The sequence below is a fragment of the Ptiloglossa arizonensis genome, chromosome 11 (assembly GCF_051014685.1).
Source record: "Ptiloglossa arizonensis isolate GNS036 chromosome 11, iyPtiAriz1_principal, whole genome shotgun sequence".
Lineage (NCBI taxonomy): Eukaryota > Metazoa > Arthropoda > Insecta > Hymenoptera > Colletidae > Ptiloglossa > Ptiloglossa arizonensis.
Genome location: NC_135058.1, coordinates 16,486,536 through 16,503,557, shown reverse-complemented (window position 1 = coordinate 16,503,557; position 17,022 = coordinate 16,486,536). Strand labels below are relative to the sequence as shown.

Here is a 17,022-nt window from a genome sequence, read left to right as displayed (position 1 = left end):
AATAAAGGCGAAACTCGCCACTGCGTTTCATTATTCCCGATTTCAACGCGGTTGTGGCAAGGTTATAATTGGTCATTAGTGCTGCAACGATGGAAATGGAATTTGAGTTTCGTTCCAGATCTGTTAGTTTACTCGCCGGTAACGTATTCCTAGCAAATCCTAGTTTAGCCACATTGTTACCGAACGTTTCGAATCTCGTGTACAATGTGGACGAAATGGAAAGATCTATCGTTTCTACGCTAGTAATATACTTAATAGTAGAGTCGTAGAGCTTGTGAATTTTTTTTTCTCTTTGAACGATCATCCGGATTTGTTTCTTCGACCTTTACCAAAAAAACGCGACGCGTTGTTGGTTAACTCGACGCGAGTCTAAACGGCCAACTCGAGGACGCATAGTTTCGAAAACTGCGCGAGAATTGTACTCTGGTTGTGCAGAAACGAGTCGAGTGGAGAGAGCGTAAACTCGATAGAAGCTGTAGCGAGGAACAAAGCGTTCAGAGAAATCCATCGTAACCGACTGTCTCGCAGCTTTCCGTTTCCCAAGGGACATTACGGTCGCTTTCAGGAAGCGCGTGCGCCACGGAAAGGAAAATATACCGGACGATTAATAAAAACTTGTCGGGACTCGGGCCCGATTCCGTCCGCGTTCGCGTTCTTTCGTTTAACTCGACCGTAGTATCGATATTTAGAATGTATCGTTCTCATTATATTTCGCCGATCGAACGTACATTTTATTCGAACGGAAATATTACGAGGAGAACGCTTTCGAATCAATTAAAACGCGTGTTATTTGAATCCATACGTTTCTCTACAGGAGAGTAAATTAACAATTTTTTTCCAATCTGTTCCAATGTATTTGGTACAGGAATAAAATTAAATATATTCCAATTGATTAAAGCGATTTAATGCAACAATGATTACGGAGAGATCGTCAGTAATGTATAATCCGACATGGAATCGAATAAACACTGTAAGTCTTGTAATAGATAAATGGATCGTTGAAAATCGGTGATCCTCGGACGAACGGACAAAAAGTGAAAAAAGTCTCGAAGACATCGCCGGGCCATCTTGTCCTCCTCTGTTAATAGGTCGAAGATGTAGATTTCCAAGATGGCTTCCCGCGAGCCTTCTCCGCGGGGAAGTGTGGAAAGTAGACCGTGACCTTGACTCGTCTGTTCTGGTGACGCCCCTCCAAGTTTCCATGAGTCGCGCGAGAAGAGACACGGTAACGATGCGTTCTGTAGAAAGTGGAGAAACGTACCGTGTACAAACATTAAACGAGGTAAACGCGTGGAGCCTCTCGGTGTCGTTCGTACAGACGACTCGTTAGCGACGAACAGCCACCGCCGTGAAGAACCTTCGATTTTTTCTTCGTTCTAACGATTGGAAAGAGCCATCGACCGAAGACTTCACGCGTGGCTGCGAGCGCTCTCTTCGCTGCGAGGAAATACACGCCGGTGAAGAACCCTGGAACATGTACACTAGGAACCCATTTATCGCGACGAAACTTTACTCGATGCATTCGAACACTCGCTCGAAACTACAACCAGATTAAATTCGTTCAATTTATTCTTCCTCGTGCACTTTTGTCGAATAGTTTCTTCACAGGTTTAGAATTATTAACTCTGTAATCTGGTACAATGAGTATGATTCGTGAATGTGAAATAGGAGGAGAATATTTAATAGGAGGAAAATATTTAATATCTCCTCCTCTTGGCGGAGAATTATTTTCAATAAAACGTGTTCGATACACTCTGAATTATTATAGATTGCGTATTAATAATATTTCGTAACGTGATAACGTTAGAATATTTTGTGCATAGATTGTAACGCCATCGTTTTATTACTACCTATTGTAACATTATGATTATGTTTTCGTTGTAATTATCCTCTATAAAGCTATGCTACCATTACTACCACTACTGTTACGCAACTGTAATCGAGTTGCAACGTTACAAAAGTTCGATCGACATTATCTTACACTTCGATGTTATTACTTCAATATACGTACTATTAACCATCGTACGAATAATTCTCAACGTGTGGTCTGTCGACAATTTTTACGCTCCAATATCGAGCATACTGAAAAGCACTGCGTCGTACATATACTTTCATTATCGTTGCAGCAATATACTATCTTTATTATTACCATCATTATCTCCCATAATACTGTACCACTATCGCTACCATCGTTATCGTTAAACCGATGCCATTTAACCCTCGAGTGACGGGCCATGAAACACGATGTCTCGACCAATCTCGATTCGCATACTGATTTTACAAACACGCATTGTAATTTATTTTTATTTACTCGTCAGATTCGTTTCATATTGCACCTCTAACTTTTTCTCAAATATTGTCATCGATGGCAAAGATATTCAATTTTCATTGTTCAACGGAACTGCATCGTAATATTTATTCTATTTATTCTATGGTCTCTTCTGTGCAATAAAAGTACAAGTGAAGCTAAGAAAATTTGATAAAACGGTACAGTTGTACGCTACAATTGCAAGACGATCGTTGCACGATCAGGGAAACGGTTGCGTCACTGTTCGCGTTATCGCTTTGAAGTATAGTAAGTGGGTCTCCAGTGACCTAGTCACAGTCAAACGGGGATCGAATAAAATTACCGGAAAAAGCTTGCAAAATACTCTATTTTTAATAAAAAAAAAAAAAGAAGAAGAAGCACGACAAAAAGTAATGAAACGAAAAATATGTCAAAGGTTGCAGGGTAGCGCACGTTCGAAAAATGGGAAGAGTAAAATAATCTCGGTCAACTTTTTAAAAATATCCTAAATGTCAGTTTCAAAACTTGACCACCGAGAGATCCTCGAACATTCTCCAAAATTGGAAGCTCTGGATATCGCACAATTTAATCAAAGACGGATCGGTCCTAAATGAAACATTTCTCTGGAATAAATGGAAAAAGAAAACGGAGTGTTTCCTTCCGCGCACACTTCCTTATTGAATTTCTCAAGGATGAAATTCAAAAGGACACGCTTCACTGTGAACATTCGCCGTTATCGCGCGCATCTTAATTATTTCGAAACAATGACGCGGTAATAATTACAGATACCGTGTCCAGTTCAACGATACATTTCCCTTGATGCGCTGGTAAGGGCTCTTAATTTCACCGTTTCTTTCCGATACTCTCGACTCCCGTTACTTTCGCCTTAATTGGAACGAATGTTTCGAGAATAACTCCGAAAGGTCTCCGTCTCCGGTGCGTACTGTGCGAACGCACGGGCGCGAACCGCGCTCGGCACTGAGGAACGCCGCGTCGAAGGAAAAATAGTCGCGTGGTTGTTATCGTTGCGAGGCGACGGGGCCTTCCGGTGACCTAGTGCAGCGATCGAACGAGGGTCGAACGAAATTACCAAAATATTGGCCGCGGAGAGCGTCCGTCTGTTCCCGGCCGGTACACGCCGTAACATCGAGGTTCGAGTTGCCCCCGGAAAGGTTAAAGTTTTCTCGTGCGCCGCGCGTCGAGCATCGCAAGCACGGCCCCGTGGGCGTTGATAAATCGGCCACCGAAGATGCGAAGGGGCGAGTGCTGGTGGGGGCTGAAGGTGTGTGTATCTCGAAGGAGGAAGACCGGGAGCCGCGGCTGGAATCGCGGGGGCAGAGCGGGATATTGATTGTCGCAGAGTTGGAGTGGCAGCAGAGGGGCCGGCCAGTCAGCTGACTCGAGTTTGCCAGCTCACAGCTGATCCGACACGGCGTACCATCGCGGCGCAACTACCGTCGCATTGCTGCCCCCTCCCCTCACCACCAAAACCCCCACCACGTCGTCCCTTCCCCCACCCTGCGCGCTCCCTTGCCCTTCGCGGTGCGTCCGTTCTGTTCCGCACTCTGCTGTACCCGCGTTTCCCAATTTTCTCTCCGTTCTCTGCGGACCCTCGTGCTCCACAAAGTATACGCGACCTTACGAATTATGCTGACCCTCTCGCTTTTCGCTCCGCGCTATACTAGGTAACTCGTGAGTTCGGTTCGATGTCGAAAATTCAAGGATTCGATGAATCGAACCGCACCGGAAGAAAACACGAGCAACGAAGTAGAACGAAATAACTACCCCCGTTAACCCTTGGACGAGAGTACGCGTACATATGGATTTTCGAACGAGTGTTCGCTTCATTGGTGTTGATTCGGTTCAAGAATAGTTGGAACACGTTTTTTAGCAAATTTTAGCAAGGAAATATCCATTGTCGTATCGTGTCGTTCGAATGTTATGGGAACTTGGACCGAATTGTTCACGAACGAAACATATTTTCGTTGGTATTCACCTATTAAAAATTTTCACGATAAAAAAACTGCTTCTCGCTAATTTCACAGCGTAGATACAGGTTTTCTTTTTCATTGCAACATTTTTTTTTTAGATTTTTATTACAATTTATCGTACACCGAAGAAGACAAAGTATTGTCTCGGTATTGATCAGGAGTCATCCCCACCACTGTTTGCGTTTCTTTAATTCGAGCGATCGTCGTTTCCAAGAATATATACCTACCTATGAAAACAAAACGTGGTTGGCACGTTTTGTGTATCGATAATTGGTAGCTCCGATCCTCGAATATCGTGGGAGGCTTTAACAAGCGAGGCAATTAAACATTTTTAATTTATATTCCGAAACCATCTTCGAACTTAATTAAAATGATCAATACTGGCGTATACAAGTCGATCGACAAATCAAAGAACAAAGGAAGTAGCAAATTTACATAGCGGTCGTGACGTAACCTTGAATATACATTAATCCATTACGTAATAATATTATACATCACCGACGTGCACACAGGTGCGAGCGTAGCATTATTGTTTGCACAATCGCGACATAATTTTGACAGATGTGCGATCAAATTAAACGCGTATCAATTTTTCCGAATAAAAATACACGTGTTTGTTATCTGGGAATAAATTTTTCAATTTTCCGCGTTACTCGAAACGAAATTTGGCCAACTGTGCCACGAGTGACCAATACTTCTCTCGTTTGAAACGTCACGATTTCAGCAAACAATGATCCGTATCGCTGTAACGTGGGAGGACATTGTTACGCTCGCCCCTAATAAATTAAAGCGCCCTGCAATCAATAAACATATTCTCTCGCGTGTTTCATTGTCGCTTATCTACGCTGTACTAATATGCACGCACGCTGATGATAATAAATTACTTTTAATTCTAACCATCTGTGACGAGTACGTGCATCGTGACGGTACGTGCTTCGTGTATACTTATCTCGCGTTAGATACCTGTCTCTGCCAGCTTTGCCTTCCGGTTTAATTAAAATTACCTACGGAATTCCCGAGAAAAGAATACCGTGCTACAATACCGCGGGAAATCGGAGTTTATCGATCGTTCATCGTTACACTTTCGAAGAAGTTTAAATCGTCGATATCAACGGTGTTAAAATTGTCGTAAAAATCAATTTTTATTACAGAAAATCTCGCGTAATCGGTTTATTTAGCTTAGTAGAAACATCAGAGTTAAATTTCAGTGTCGATTTAAAAATAAACTTCTACTTTTATAACATCCGAGACGATTCATTTTGTTCGTTAAGGTACGTTGCTTCCATTTTGCTTTAATCAAGGTAGAATTTTACGGATTATTTTACGAAGCACAGTTTTTGCGTTATAATTGGATTTAAAGTTTGTTGGTTTCTTTTTTAAAACTCCGAGATAAGAGCTTTGTATATTTGAACAGGATTAAATTCTTTGTTTTCCTGCTACGGTTTATACGATACCGTGGATAGTTGGTTAGGGTATACTTGCACAGTGCTGTAGGAAAAGCTGCGCGATTGTACCGATCGCTGTGTTCAGCGTCGAAGGACCGCCATTATTTCGTCGTCTCCATGTTGTTTCTCATTATTCCAGCACGCGTTTCATATTTCCGTTTATTTCCGCAAGTCTGCAAGCGCCAATAAAACGCGTCGATAAACACAAACAAAACTCGATTGTTTGCTTACGGTAAGTTGAAAACACTACACGTGATATTTGTTGCGTTATCCGGGGAAGTGTTTAGCTCTTGAACGTGTTTAGACCTTCGCTTCGTTGAACTCACAAAACGGGGACAATTCAAATATACGATCTCTGAGAATAATAATTTTATAAAAATAACTACCTTTTGTGAAGATATCAAACGACGAATTAAAAATGTCCAGTTCTAATTAAACAATTGGACGACGTTTCGAACACCTGGAGCGTGGTCCTCTTCGGAATGGTATTCCGTGATATAAAATACAAGATGGTACGAAAATGTACATTGCAATATTTTACGATAAAACGAAGTCAAACTTAATTCTCTCGAAACTTTGCACGGCGACCTACATTTTCTTTTGCTTGTACGTGTTCTAAAAGACGCCAGATAGCCGAATATAACGTTGAATTCACGATTGGAGCAAATTTTCTCTGCGGACCGATGTGACTGGGAAGCAATATGGCGTGAGTGCAACTTTCGTTCGACTTAATTTTTATTTGGAATCGATTTAAGACCGGTGGTAACCGAGGAGGTCACAGATAAACAATTTTACGCCTCGAAAGCATTTATAAAAGTTCGAAAATTCAAATAAATACTAATAACAATATTTTTCCTTTTATATCAAAAAGTTTCAAGAAATGTAAAATTAAAGAAAAATGAATTTTGTAAATTTTCATTTACAATTTACATTTACATCTTTTACCGTGTCCTTTAATTCGTGCACACACAGTAATTATCCCAATAACCAGATCGTGAAATTATTTCGACAGAGAGGCTGCTCCTATCATTGATTCGGCATTGCAGACGTTGAGAAATGGCTACACGCGTACACTTATCCTGGACAGCGGTAAAATACGATGTGCGTGAAAATTAGGCTCGAAATTGAATCCGTGCGTTTCACCGGTAGCGAGAACGTTACGGAAAGAAACGTTCTCGAGATTATTAGGGAAGCGCGTAGCGACGCGAGTTTCGATCGGTTCAACTCGGCGCGTCGACGCCTCGTATCTTTTGTCCTATCCATCGTGTTCCCTATCCTTCATATTTACCCATCGTGCTTCGTTGCCTCGGCAGCTACCTACCAACCTCGTCCTGTTTGTCGCTGCAATAACGCATTCTACGTAGCTTTGTCGCGCGCTCTAGGTATTTGTACGTCATTCCTAGTCCGCCTGAACGCTTTGCCGTTCTTCCTTCCCCAATCTCTGCACTGCGTTTGTCGCGATACAAAGGGGGACCCGATGTACACGGTGTGCAGTAATTCCAGCAATAACAGTTCGGTGTCATAATTCTATTCCAACGATGTCGCGTCGATGCAATCACGGCGAATGGAAATCTTGTAATAGAATTTTCAACGGCTGGCGCAATTGTTCCGCGGTTGTCACGGTTACGTGTTTTACACGGGAAATTTTTCCCGACGATCAGATTTATCGTTGCAATCGGTAAATATGCGCGACGGTACAGGGAAAATGAATACCGAGTGGTTAATATGAAAATAATATACGATGCTTCGATTCAGTTCCTGATTTATTGTTTTCGATTTGTAACATTTTGAAGTTCATGTTTCTTTAAAAACGAAAATTATTCTTTTCCCAGTGACAAAAATTGCACTTAACACTTTTCGATCTTCCTCGGTAATATCGAAGAAAGGAAATACTTGCAAGTACATCTATATTCAATTATTATTCATTTACATCGAGAAAAAATTCAAGTCATTATTAAAAGTTGTAGATAACATTCGAACAAGTCTCGCCGGGTTAAGTAACGTGTTCTTGGGCAATATTTTGCATTTTTAAGCTAGGGAAACTTTGAAAAAGTCTTATTAATTTATATCACCTTCTTCATTTTGCAAGAGATACTTTCGTAGCGATCCGCAGAGGTCGTGCTCGGGATCGTCGCTGCAATAATAGAAACAATAATCACTTTAAAATACAATTCTCTCGAAAAGGAAGTATCGTAGGAAAAAGTTTTGTTCCACGTCGAGTAAATAAAAAATAAGTTTCGTTGGATTTTCACTGGGGATTTCAAGACGCTATAAAAATTTCTCAACCGTTGTTGTTCTTTCGTGTTTATCGTTCTATTCGAATCTTTCGTTTCGATTCATGGTATCGTTTCGTCATTTTCCCGCCTTCTATCCCCACGTAATAGAGATTAATCCTTGCATAACCGCCGGTTAAGCCCTTATCTCCGAGCTTGCATACATACTAACCTAGATCTAACCCAGACCCAGTTTTATAACTTGATCCAAACGTGACCCAGATTTTGTTTAGATTCAATCCCGACCTAATCCATTGCTTTTTATCTTATCTTCAAGTTCACGCCCAGTGGTACAATTCGAGCTGTACCTAACCTGGGCCACCACCACACCCTACACAATTAACCGACTTTCTACGAAGCTTTCAGTTTTAATCCTAACCGCGCATATTTTGTTCGTTGTTCCGTATTCTAAGCTGCAATTAATTTCAACGCAAATTAAAATGCAATCCAATTGCTCTTACGGGATTCCATTCGTATACGTAGAGTGGACCACTTTAACGAAAATTTTTACCCAAAATTTGTTTAAATTTCAAGGTTAAATATAATATTCTGTTCGTAAAGTACGACGAACCTGTAACCACGAGAGAAGATAACGATTAATAATATCCACAATACAAAGAATATTTCAGGGTTTTGTTACATTCTTGCCGAAACATTTATGTCATTACGAACTTTGTTTAAATTTAAGTTGGTCCTGATAACTTCTTTTCCGTTCGAGTTATTTACATTAATGACTCACCTTCGTTCTTGTATGTTATTTAGCAGTTCAAACTTAGCGTCGATCAAAGTTAATCCAATGTAAATAATTTCTGAGCTGAACCATGACCCATTTCACATCCCGGTCTCGACGCTAAGCTCGGTATAAGTATTTTTCAAAGTCAATCTTGATTTAACCCAAATACGTAACGACTTCGTGTTAACGTATACGTAAGGAATTCGAACGTAATTCTAGGTCGAAACTGAAGATTCACTTTCGATATTGTAATGTCGTCTATATTTTATAACAATTGGTATCGTAGGTACTGTTATCGCAACACGATGAAATATAATAGAAAATACATCATTGGGAACCAATATTATGAATGAAAAATTATCTTCGAGGGGAATCAAGGGATTGCTCGCCTTCTAGATAATAATAACCACCTTGAGCTTTACTTCTAAGTCATTATTATTTATTTATATTTTTATTTTACTAGACCTTCGTCCTTCGATACATGTACAATACAAGGGGGAAAATGTTAACATAATAATTATAAAATTTTTATTACGTAAGTACAAAGAAGTATACATATTACAATAAAAAGTCATTTTTCGATATGTAAAAACAGTGTACGTACAATCAAAGGAACGAGAAACTGTTTTCATAATGCAAGACTCCCCTGATCGAAAATGTCATCTTGCGTTACGTAATAATGTTAAAAAATTTCACAGTGTCCAAATTTAGAGAGAAATGTAACATATACGGTATCATCTAAAAATGTTCAGATGACCTTGATACCCGGAATAAAGAGAATTCCCTTGAGGGACATATTTCTCCTCCCCTTCATCCTGAACAGTATTTCCGTATTCTAAGAAGCAACCGAGGCATTTAAACGCGCCCTTTACGTACCCCGACACAATAATTTAAATTTTCATGCACTTGCGTCTTCCACTCCAAGTTCATTCTAAACGCAAAGTACGATTTTTAAATTCAAACACTGCACAACACCTATAGTTAATAAATATTTCTGTTCAAATTAACTCTTACTTACGATTAGTCCTGCTGGACAAATCTCGGTGGTAAATTTGAAACTAAAAAATATTTCAACGACCCAACGACAACACGAATCTACCGTACTTAAAATCTGGTTTCGCAGGTAAAACGTTCGCAAGTCCGTTACGTCTACGAAATTGAATCCGGAATATATTTGAAATTATCGGCATATATTTACGATTAGCTAGCGTTAAGGTTACGGGAAAGATAAGACGAAACGAATTGTTGAGATATTTGTAATATTCTGTGAAGGAAGCAACGTTTGGTGTCCGTGGTCGTCCCGTTCGTTTTCTCGCTCCTTTGTCCCTGGTTTCCGGGTGATGGGACTCGCACGGCTGGACAGTCTTCCGAGTTCCCCCCTCCCCGTCTTCGGGCGGCTGGCGCGCGACGCAGCGGAAGGAGGCCGGGAAACGCAAGGATTTCTGTTTCAGTCGCGTTCGAGCTCCCGACGGAGACGCATCCAGTCGAGTCGAGTGCCGTCGGTTCCTCGATGGAAAACCGGTGAACGGACACGGTACGAGTCGCGACTGAGGAATCGCAAGGCGTTTCTCGGTGCGGTCGTTCGTCATCCGCGTGCACGGTCGACGGTTTCGCGCGGTTGGGAAGCTATTCGAACACCCCACTCTTTTTTACGGGAGACGCGTTCTCTCTGGCCATCTCCCCGTACGTTTCGCTCACTCTCGTTCAGCGTAGCCGGTCGCTTGCTCGCTCGCTGGACTTCCATTCAATCTTTGCCCCTTTTCGTTTGAAACGGGTCCAAGTGAACTCGATACGATTCGAGTTTGGCTACTACCCGACCATCCTCGAGGTATCGGGGACGACAGACTCGCTTTTTACATCGGAATGCATCGTTGATGTTGACTCGTAGGAGTGTTTTGATAGCGCCGGGAGACGTCGAGCTGCTTCGAGGCGAGGAACGTCCCGAGTATTTTCTCAGAGTCAATCTTGATTTAGCGGAAGTCGAGTCGGAGAGGATTCCTTGCAATTTGTTGCTGCGTTTGAATAATATTCGAGTGTACTTTGGTCGAGGTTGTTGAGATTTTAGTTTCGAAAGGGTATTCTAGTTTCCCGAACCGCGATGTGAGTTCGAAGTTTAAGCTCGAGAATTTCGAAGGATCCAAGCAATCCTGTTTTTACAGATGGGCGGTTGACCACGGTTTTGATTTTTTCCGAAACAAATTAATAAACGATAATGTCCAGATATTTCGTTCGCGATGTTTCGATCGCTTAATTTTGATCGTTTTCAACGATGCGTATAATATTGATCTAGAAACCAGCGAATAAATGCGCAAAGAGGATTGCATCGCGAAATAAAAATTAATAGTAATTTGCCAATAGACCGATAACTACGTGTATTTTGTTTTGTAAGTATCGCTTATCGCATTTATTATGTCGTAACTTTATTTTGCATGCAACTAGTGTAACGTGTTTTACCGTGTGGTGCACTCTTCTTTGTATTTTTACTCGTTACTTATTTAGATTAGTATCACGTGTCTTTGTCTAGGAAAACGTAAAGTGGATGAAACGTTCTTCGAGAACAGTATACTTGAAATTATCGTTTAATCTTTTTTTTATCACGAATATTTTATTAATCGACAACCTAATATCGTATGCCTTGATAAATTCGCTACTTCGCTTGTAGAATAATATTCCATCGGTCCAATGGACCCAATTTTAGTTCCTAGAGTACCTATTTGAACAAATTAAAATTTCTAATATAATTATTTCACTCTCTCTTAATTTTTACGTCTGTACATAACTCCTAAAATCTCTTAAAAATATAGAAAAAATAAAAATTCCATTGGAATTTCTTAAAGTCACAAAGCAATGATAATTTTTGCTGATATTTTACGAATCGAGGATTTCGAGATGTTCTTTTTCCAAATCCGATTTTACTCTCATAATTTTCACTATGTACCCATACGTTAGACTACCTCGAATTAAAGAAACGTTACATTCGTGGCTGCTGCAGCAGTGCTCGACCGTTAATTATCGGATGCACTATTCGTGACGATTGTTAACACGTTGATATTCACGTTTCACGATAGAACGATACGTGCACTTCGATTAAAGATGTTAACGACGGAACGAAAACACTTATTTCTAGCAACGATACACGAGTCGGTCTGTCGGAAGATCTTGAGAGACGCGACGAGTTCTCTTCTCGAGTTTCATTTTATTTTATTGCGCGATGAAAAGATTAGGTTGTTCGAGAACAAGGAGTGTCCTCTCGAGCACCGTCTGATGACCCGTGGTGACAAAGACCGCGTTAATTAATTGCATCCTGCGTATCTAGGATAATTCTCGTAATCGTTAACGCGTTAACGGTCGACGGAGTACCGGTGTCACGTAATTCGTTAATTCGTTTGTGTATCGATGGTATACGAGTTTCCACGAGTGTTCGCTTCGGTTAAGGACGCTAAGATGTTGACGACGAAACTAGGACACTCCTTGCACCGCGATGTATCGATGAAGGTACCCTGTCTGTCTTGGCAAGTATGATCAATTTTCTCCGTGTACGTCGAATAATGCTTCGATAAGTATAATGGGCTCGATGCACTTCTATTTTGGATACTTCTGTCGGAAGTGTCTCGACACGTCTGTAAAACGAAGATAGACTCACTTTTCGACAGCGATGCGTAACAATATATCGAAATTATGCTTTCCGAGAATTTCGAGAAACACGACGAGTTGTTCAGGGTTTGATTTTTAAAACGTCGAACCGTTTGAAATTTAATCGCGCAAAGAAAGAGCAAACTATCGTTAAGATACTTAACTTGGAACGGATGGCAATATTGTAATTTTTTTTCATTTGTTTTTCAAACTCCCGAGAAGTTTACGTTTCACGTAGCGATAAACGTACGAGGAAGTATCCTGTCAAGCGCAATCGCTAACACGGTATTAGTCCTTCTGCTAGTTAACAAACTCGTTACGAGAAACGTTTGTAGAAGGAAGTTCTTGTTTGTCCTGGATTAATGTTTCGTTTACGTTCTCAGTGGGTCAATTTCAGTTTCTAACTTGCTCGAAACATAAACTCGCGATTGTTGTTCTTAGGTTCGTGTTACGTTCGATAAATTAAAGTAACTCCTTACGAGTTCGTCGACGGTTGGACGAAAAAATGTCGATTTACACGCCGCTGCAAGGGACGCACGAATCTTAGAAGTTTGTAATAATAGTTGGAAAGTATTTGTAATTTTTATTCTTCTCGAACGGGAAGCAAAACCGTAGAAAATTTTATTCGATACTTCGATCCGAATGGGTCCTCTTGGCGATGAAACGTGGGAAATGAAATTTGTATTATCGGGTTGTAATGTCTAAATATTAATAACTCTGGCCACCTGAAACGTCTTCGTAATTTCGAATAATAAAAAGAGCTGTAAAAGTCGATGGCTTCGAAGATGTCATAATGTGACGGCAATAGGTTCTTTATGGGCGAAGACGTGGAAGAGATTGGAAGGTGAACTTCGTTTCTTCGAATTGAATGTCTAGCTTTTATAGTAGAATTCAATGGACTAATGGATTTCGAGAATAAAAGTATTAACGTACATCCCTCGTAAAGTTAATAGTTTCCAAGATGTTCACTTACACCTTACCAAAGTGATCTCCTTTGCGTAATTGAATTTAGATATATATATTTTTTTTTTACCATACCCCTACAAATTTTCCGTTACATCCAGTCTGTCGTACAGAAGACACCTCGAAGTAAAACTTTGATATTTTTCTCTGCATGAAAACATTTCACCGAGAACTTTAACAAACGTTTAATAACATCGCTAGGAAGCTACATCTTCGAATGAAAAGTATTTCCTTCGCGTGGCAATTACTCACGAGCGGTAATGTATCTCCGATCCAATTATATTATTCTTTCAGTCGTATCCATTCTTACTCGAAACTCAGTTTTTTTTCTCTTTTTTACTTACCTCGACCGTGTAACGTTGTTTTCCACGGAACAGCTACATGCTCGAGGAATAAAAAGGCAAACGAGAAATTAGATACGAAACGCTATTCGAGGAGTCATCGAGTTTAACGCTGAGAAGCAATTTCCACGTAATTTCATGGTAAAAGGATGCAAGTTCGCTTGCAGCCTGTCGTCTAGATTGTGTATTCTTAACTTGGAATCGAATTTCTTCGAGACCCAATCTCTCGCTGAGCAACCCGACGGCTGAACATCGCCAAGAATTAAATCCTCGTTGACGTTTCTTCGAAAGTAGCGTTCAATCCGCGAAGATGGCGGTTCGTTTCGCTCGTTATCTCGACGAAAGTCGATCGTCTGTTCGCGGAGCGACCACGAACCTCGCAATTACGAGAATTTCAAATTTCTGTGACACGTAACGTGCCAGAGATCGTCACGAACGAGATTCCCGCGCGGCGAGGAATGTCAAAAATCGGTGAAAAAGGAACGAACGGTCCCACGATCGGCCATCGTTCCTTCTACCGAGCGTTCGTCTTGAATTATGAGGCGCATCGGTCGTGCACAAGGCGAAGAATCGGTTAATCGGAACGGATCGTGTCTCTTTCGTTGAAAATGTTGATTAACACGAGCGTGTTCACGACTCTCCGACCAGGCTGGAATACTAAGAAAATATTGAAACCATTTTCTCGCTGAACGGGGATTATACTTGAAAGTTTCCAGCGGATGGTCATCCTTGGTTACTCGAGTGCTGTGTTTTGTACACGATCTTCGAAATTGAACTATAACATACGGAAAAGAAAACTACGTTTTTTTTGAAAATAAGTACCAATATATATAAATACGAAAATATCGAGCGTCGAAATTTCTCGAGCGACTAAGGTACCGGTATTTAATGTTAAGCTGTCGCAAAGTTAATCTTATTACTTCCTAGAACTGATAGCACCGTGTTGGTAAATTGATTTATTTAAAACTAGAAATTTCAGATATTTTCCTGAATAAAACGAGTCCAAGCACAACCTCGTTAGGACTATTTTTAATTGTAGACTGTACATAATTAAAAATAGTCCGAATAAAATCTTTTGTGAATCTTTTTTCATCGAGAGAACATCGTTAATTCGTCGATACCATTTTCATAAAGACACATTGATAAATATCAACACTTTTATTTTCATCGATGATCGATATTCAATCCCTCGTGCGCGTTTATCGTCATTTTTGTTTGATTCGCTCGGGTCGAAGAAACATAAACAGTGGTGAGGATAATTCCATTTATCTAACCGAAGGAAAATTATTCCATTTACCGGAGACTATTGTTCCGTAGAAAGTAATATAGAAGGGGGTTGTTTTGCACTGTTATTGGCACCTGTCGGCGCTCGATTGTTCCCACAAAGTAATCTTTTCTATACCAGCTTATCACCAATTATTTATCAAAACCAAACTCGACGAATTTTTTTCGGAGAACGTTGCACAATTGGAATAGATCGTATCTCGTGCGACGTTGAAAATAGGAAAAAAAGAAAATGGTAAAAGAGAAAGTCGAGTGATGTAACAAAGTCTATTTTCGTACAACTATTTTTTTCTTCTAAATCCAACGGTGCACTACAAACTGCGCGTGCATTTTATTTTTACCTGATAAAATCGTCCTTTTTTCGTAAATGCAAATGCATCCAGTTGCTCTTTGTTCCTGTTCATTTCTTTTTCATCTCGCGGATGGAGAACGTCGGAGAAATGTGTTCGAAAAATCAATACCGTGCGAAATATTCCAAATTTCTTAACAAGTCGTACGCTACATTCAAGGAAATGTTCAAACGATCCACTATCGCGTAACAATCTTTGCATTTTTTCGTAACGTAATGTCTCATGAAGTATTCATTTTCCGAACACTTTCCCCTAGTAATCTTACACAAGAGAATTTATCCATTTTCCAAAAAGAATACTACAATTGCATTTTACAGGTGCATCGTTGCACTCGCGAGAAAAACGAAGCCTTGCGGAGATAGACCTTGTTGTATCGTTTGACCTTTCTCCTCGTCAATTTTTGTTTATATTTAACAAAACAGGAAGTACGATCCGTTCTAATCGAGCGATCCACCCTATAGTGTTTAGAGAAAGTTTCACGGTCTCTCTGCGCGGCTGGTCTCTCATCGTGGCTGTGAAAAACGGAATACCGGTGACGAGATTGCCTTTGCTTTTACCTGAAAGTTGAATAGAAGGTAAAATTAGACCCGCGTATAAATAATTTATCGATCTTTTCGTCGACGTCTCCTCAGCCAGTTCCTGTCGATTGTCCCGCGTGAATAACTCTATCGAGGCAGCGATTTATAGGCGCAGCTCGTTGGGTTGGTAACATCTGAAGTGTCCGATAGGCCTGTGATACTCGTTATGAAGTACTGTTCGGGGCGTTCAGTGGAACTGAGCGGTTCGATACGAACAGGCCTCGTTTCCTATTTTTCAAAAAACCTTCCTACCAGAGCTTCCAAACTACGAACCTTTCTTTCATGCATTAGATACCAAATTATTGTTTTCAAAAATTAATACCTTGCCCAGAAGTACATTGTACAAATCGGAGAAAGCACCTAGAAGTATCCAGCACAGCATACTGACACCCAAAACTGTCTAATAGTATCGACTAATAATAATACAGTGTACAGTAATAAACAACAGTAATGTAAGTTTTTACAGATATATTTTTTTTTTAGAGAAAATAGCGTAACATAGAATTAGTTTGATCAACCAACTGAGAGTATTTCGGACTAGAAGAATTCAGTGAATTATCGGTGAATATGTTATTTCGTTAATGTCGCACAATTTGTGTACAAAGTCTGGAAACTCGTTCGTTCGTTTGTTATTTTTATGAATATTCGAGCGGTAAATATTCCAAGATTTTCGTCCAATTTAAATTCGTATCGTTTTTTGTTATATATTTTCGGGTTACGATTGAGCGGGTATTGTTACGGTAATTTCAAAAATTTGCGATTCCACTCGACGGTACTCGAGACGTTCCTGGAAGTTACGATGAATTTAAAATGAAACGTTCCGAGAACGGGGAGCAATAATTCATCCTAGTGTCGTCGAAAGTGTATCTCCGGATACCAGTGAAGAAGATCGATCTCGAGAAACGATTTGGAGTGTGCGTTGAATTTCGTGTACTTTTATCGATTCGTGAACGTCCTTATCAGTCACCGTTCCACTGGAACCGAACCTGCAGCGATAAAGTCCTGCACCGAGAAAGAATTATTTAAAGTCTCGAGACTGTATTTTCGCGCAAATGTAAATTTCTCTGTACGCGCCTCCGAGACGTTCGGTTAACGACGAAGAAAATTGAGTACTTGCAACGAAGGATGAATCATTGGCATTTAT

General features: G+C 40.3%; 2 protein-coding genes across 9 annotated transcripts in view; one reads left to right on the top strand and one right to left on the bottom strand.

The window, feature by feature from the left end:
* Mob2 (MOB kinase activator 2) overlaps positions 1–17,022 on the top strand; it is a 72,654-nt gene that overhangs the window by 29,528 nt on the left and 26,104 nt on the right. For 6 of the 8 annotated variants that reach the window (XR_012993661.1, XR_012993659.1, XR_012993660.1 and 3 more), the window contains exon 1: positions 10,041–10,263. The exons of the other annotated variants lie outside the window; for them this stretch is intronic. Coding sequence is in view for 3 of the 6 variants with exons in the window: in XM_076323434.1 (XP_076179549.1) it covers positions 10,070–10,263 (194 nt within the window). In the remaining 3 variants the exon portion in view is untranslated. Of the gene's footprint in view, positions 1–10,040; positions 10,264–17,022 lie in introns of those variants that run through there. 8 annotated transcript variants of the gene reach the window in all.
* On the bottom strand, positions 844–3,671 carry LOC143152671 (uncharacterized). Its single transcript, XM_076323040.1, has 2 exons — positions 1,317–3,671; positions 844–1,238 (listed from the first exon to the last, which is right to left on the bottom strand). Exons 1-2 carry the CDS (start codon positions 1,520–1,522, stop codon positions 1,082–1,084), a joined length of 363 nt encoding a protein of 120 aa, XP_076179155.1. The 5' UTR covers positions 1,523–3,671; the 3' UTR covers positions 844–1,081.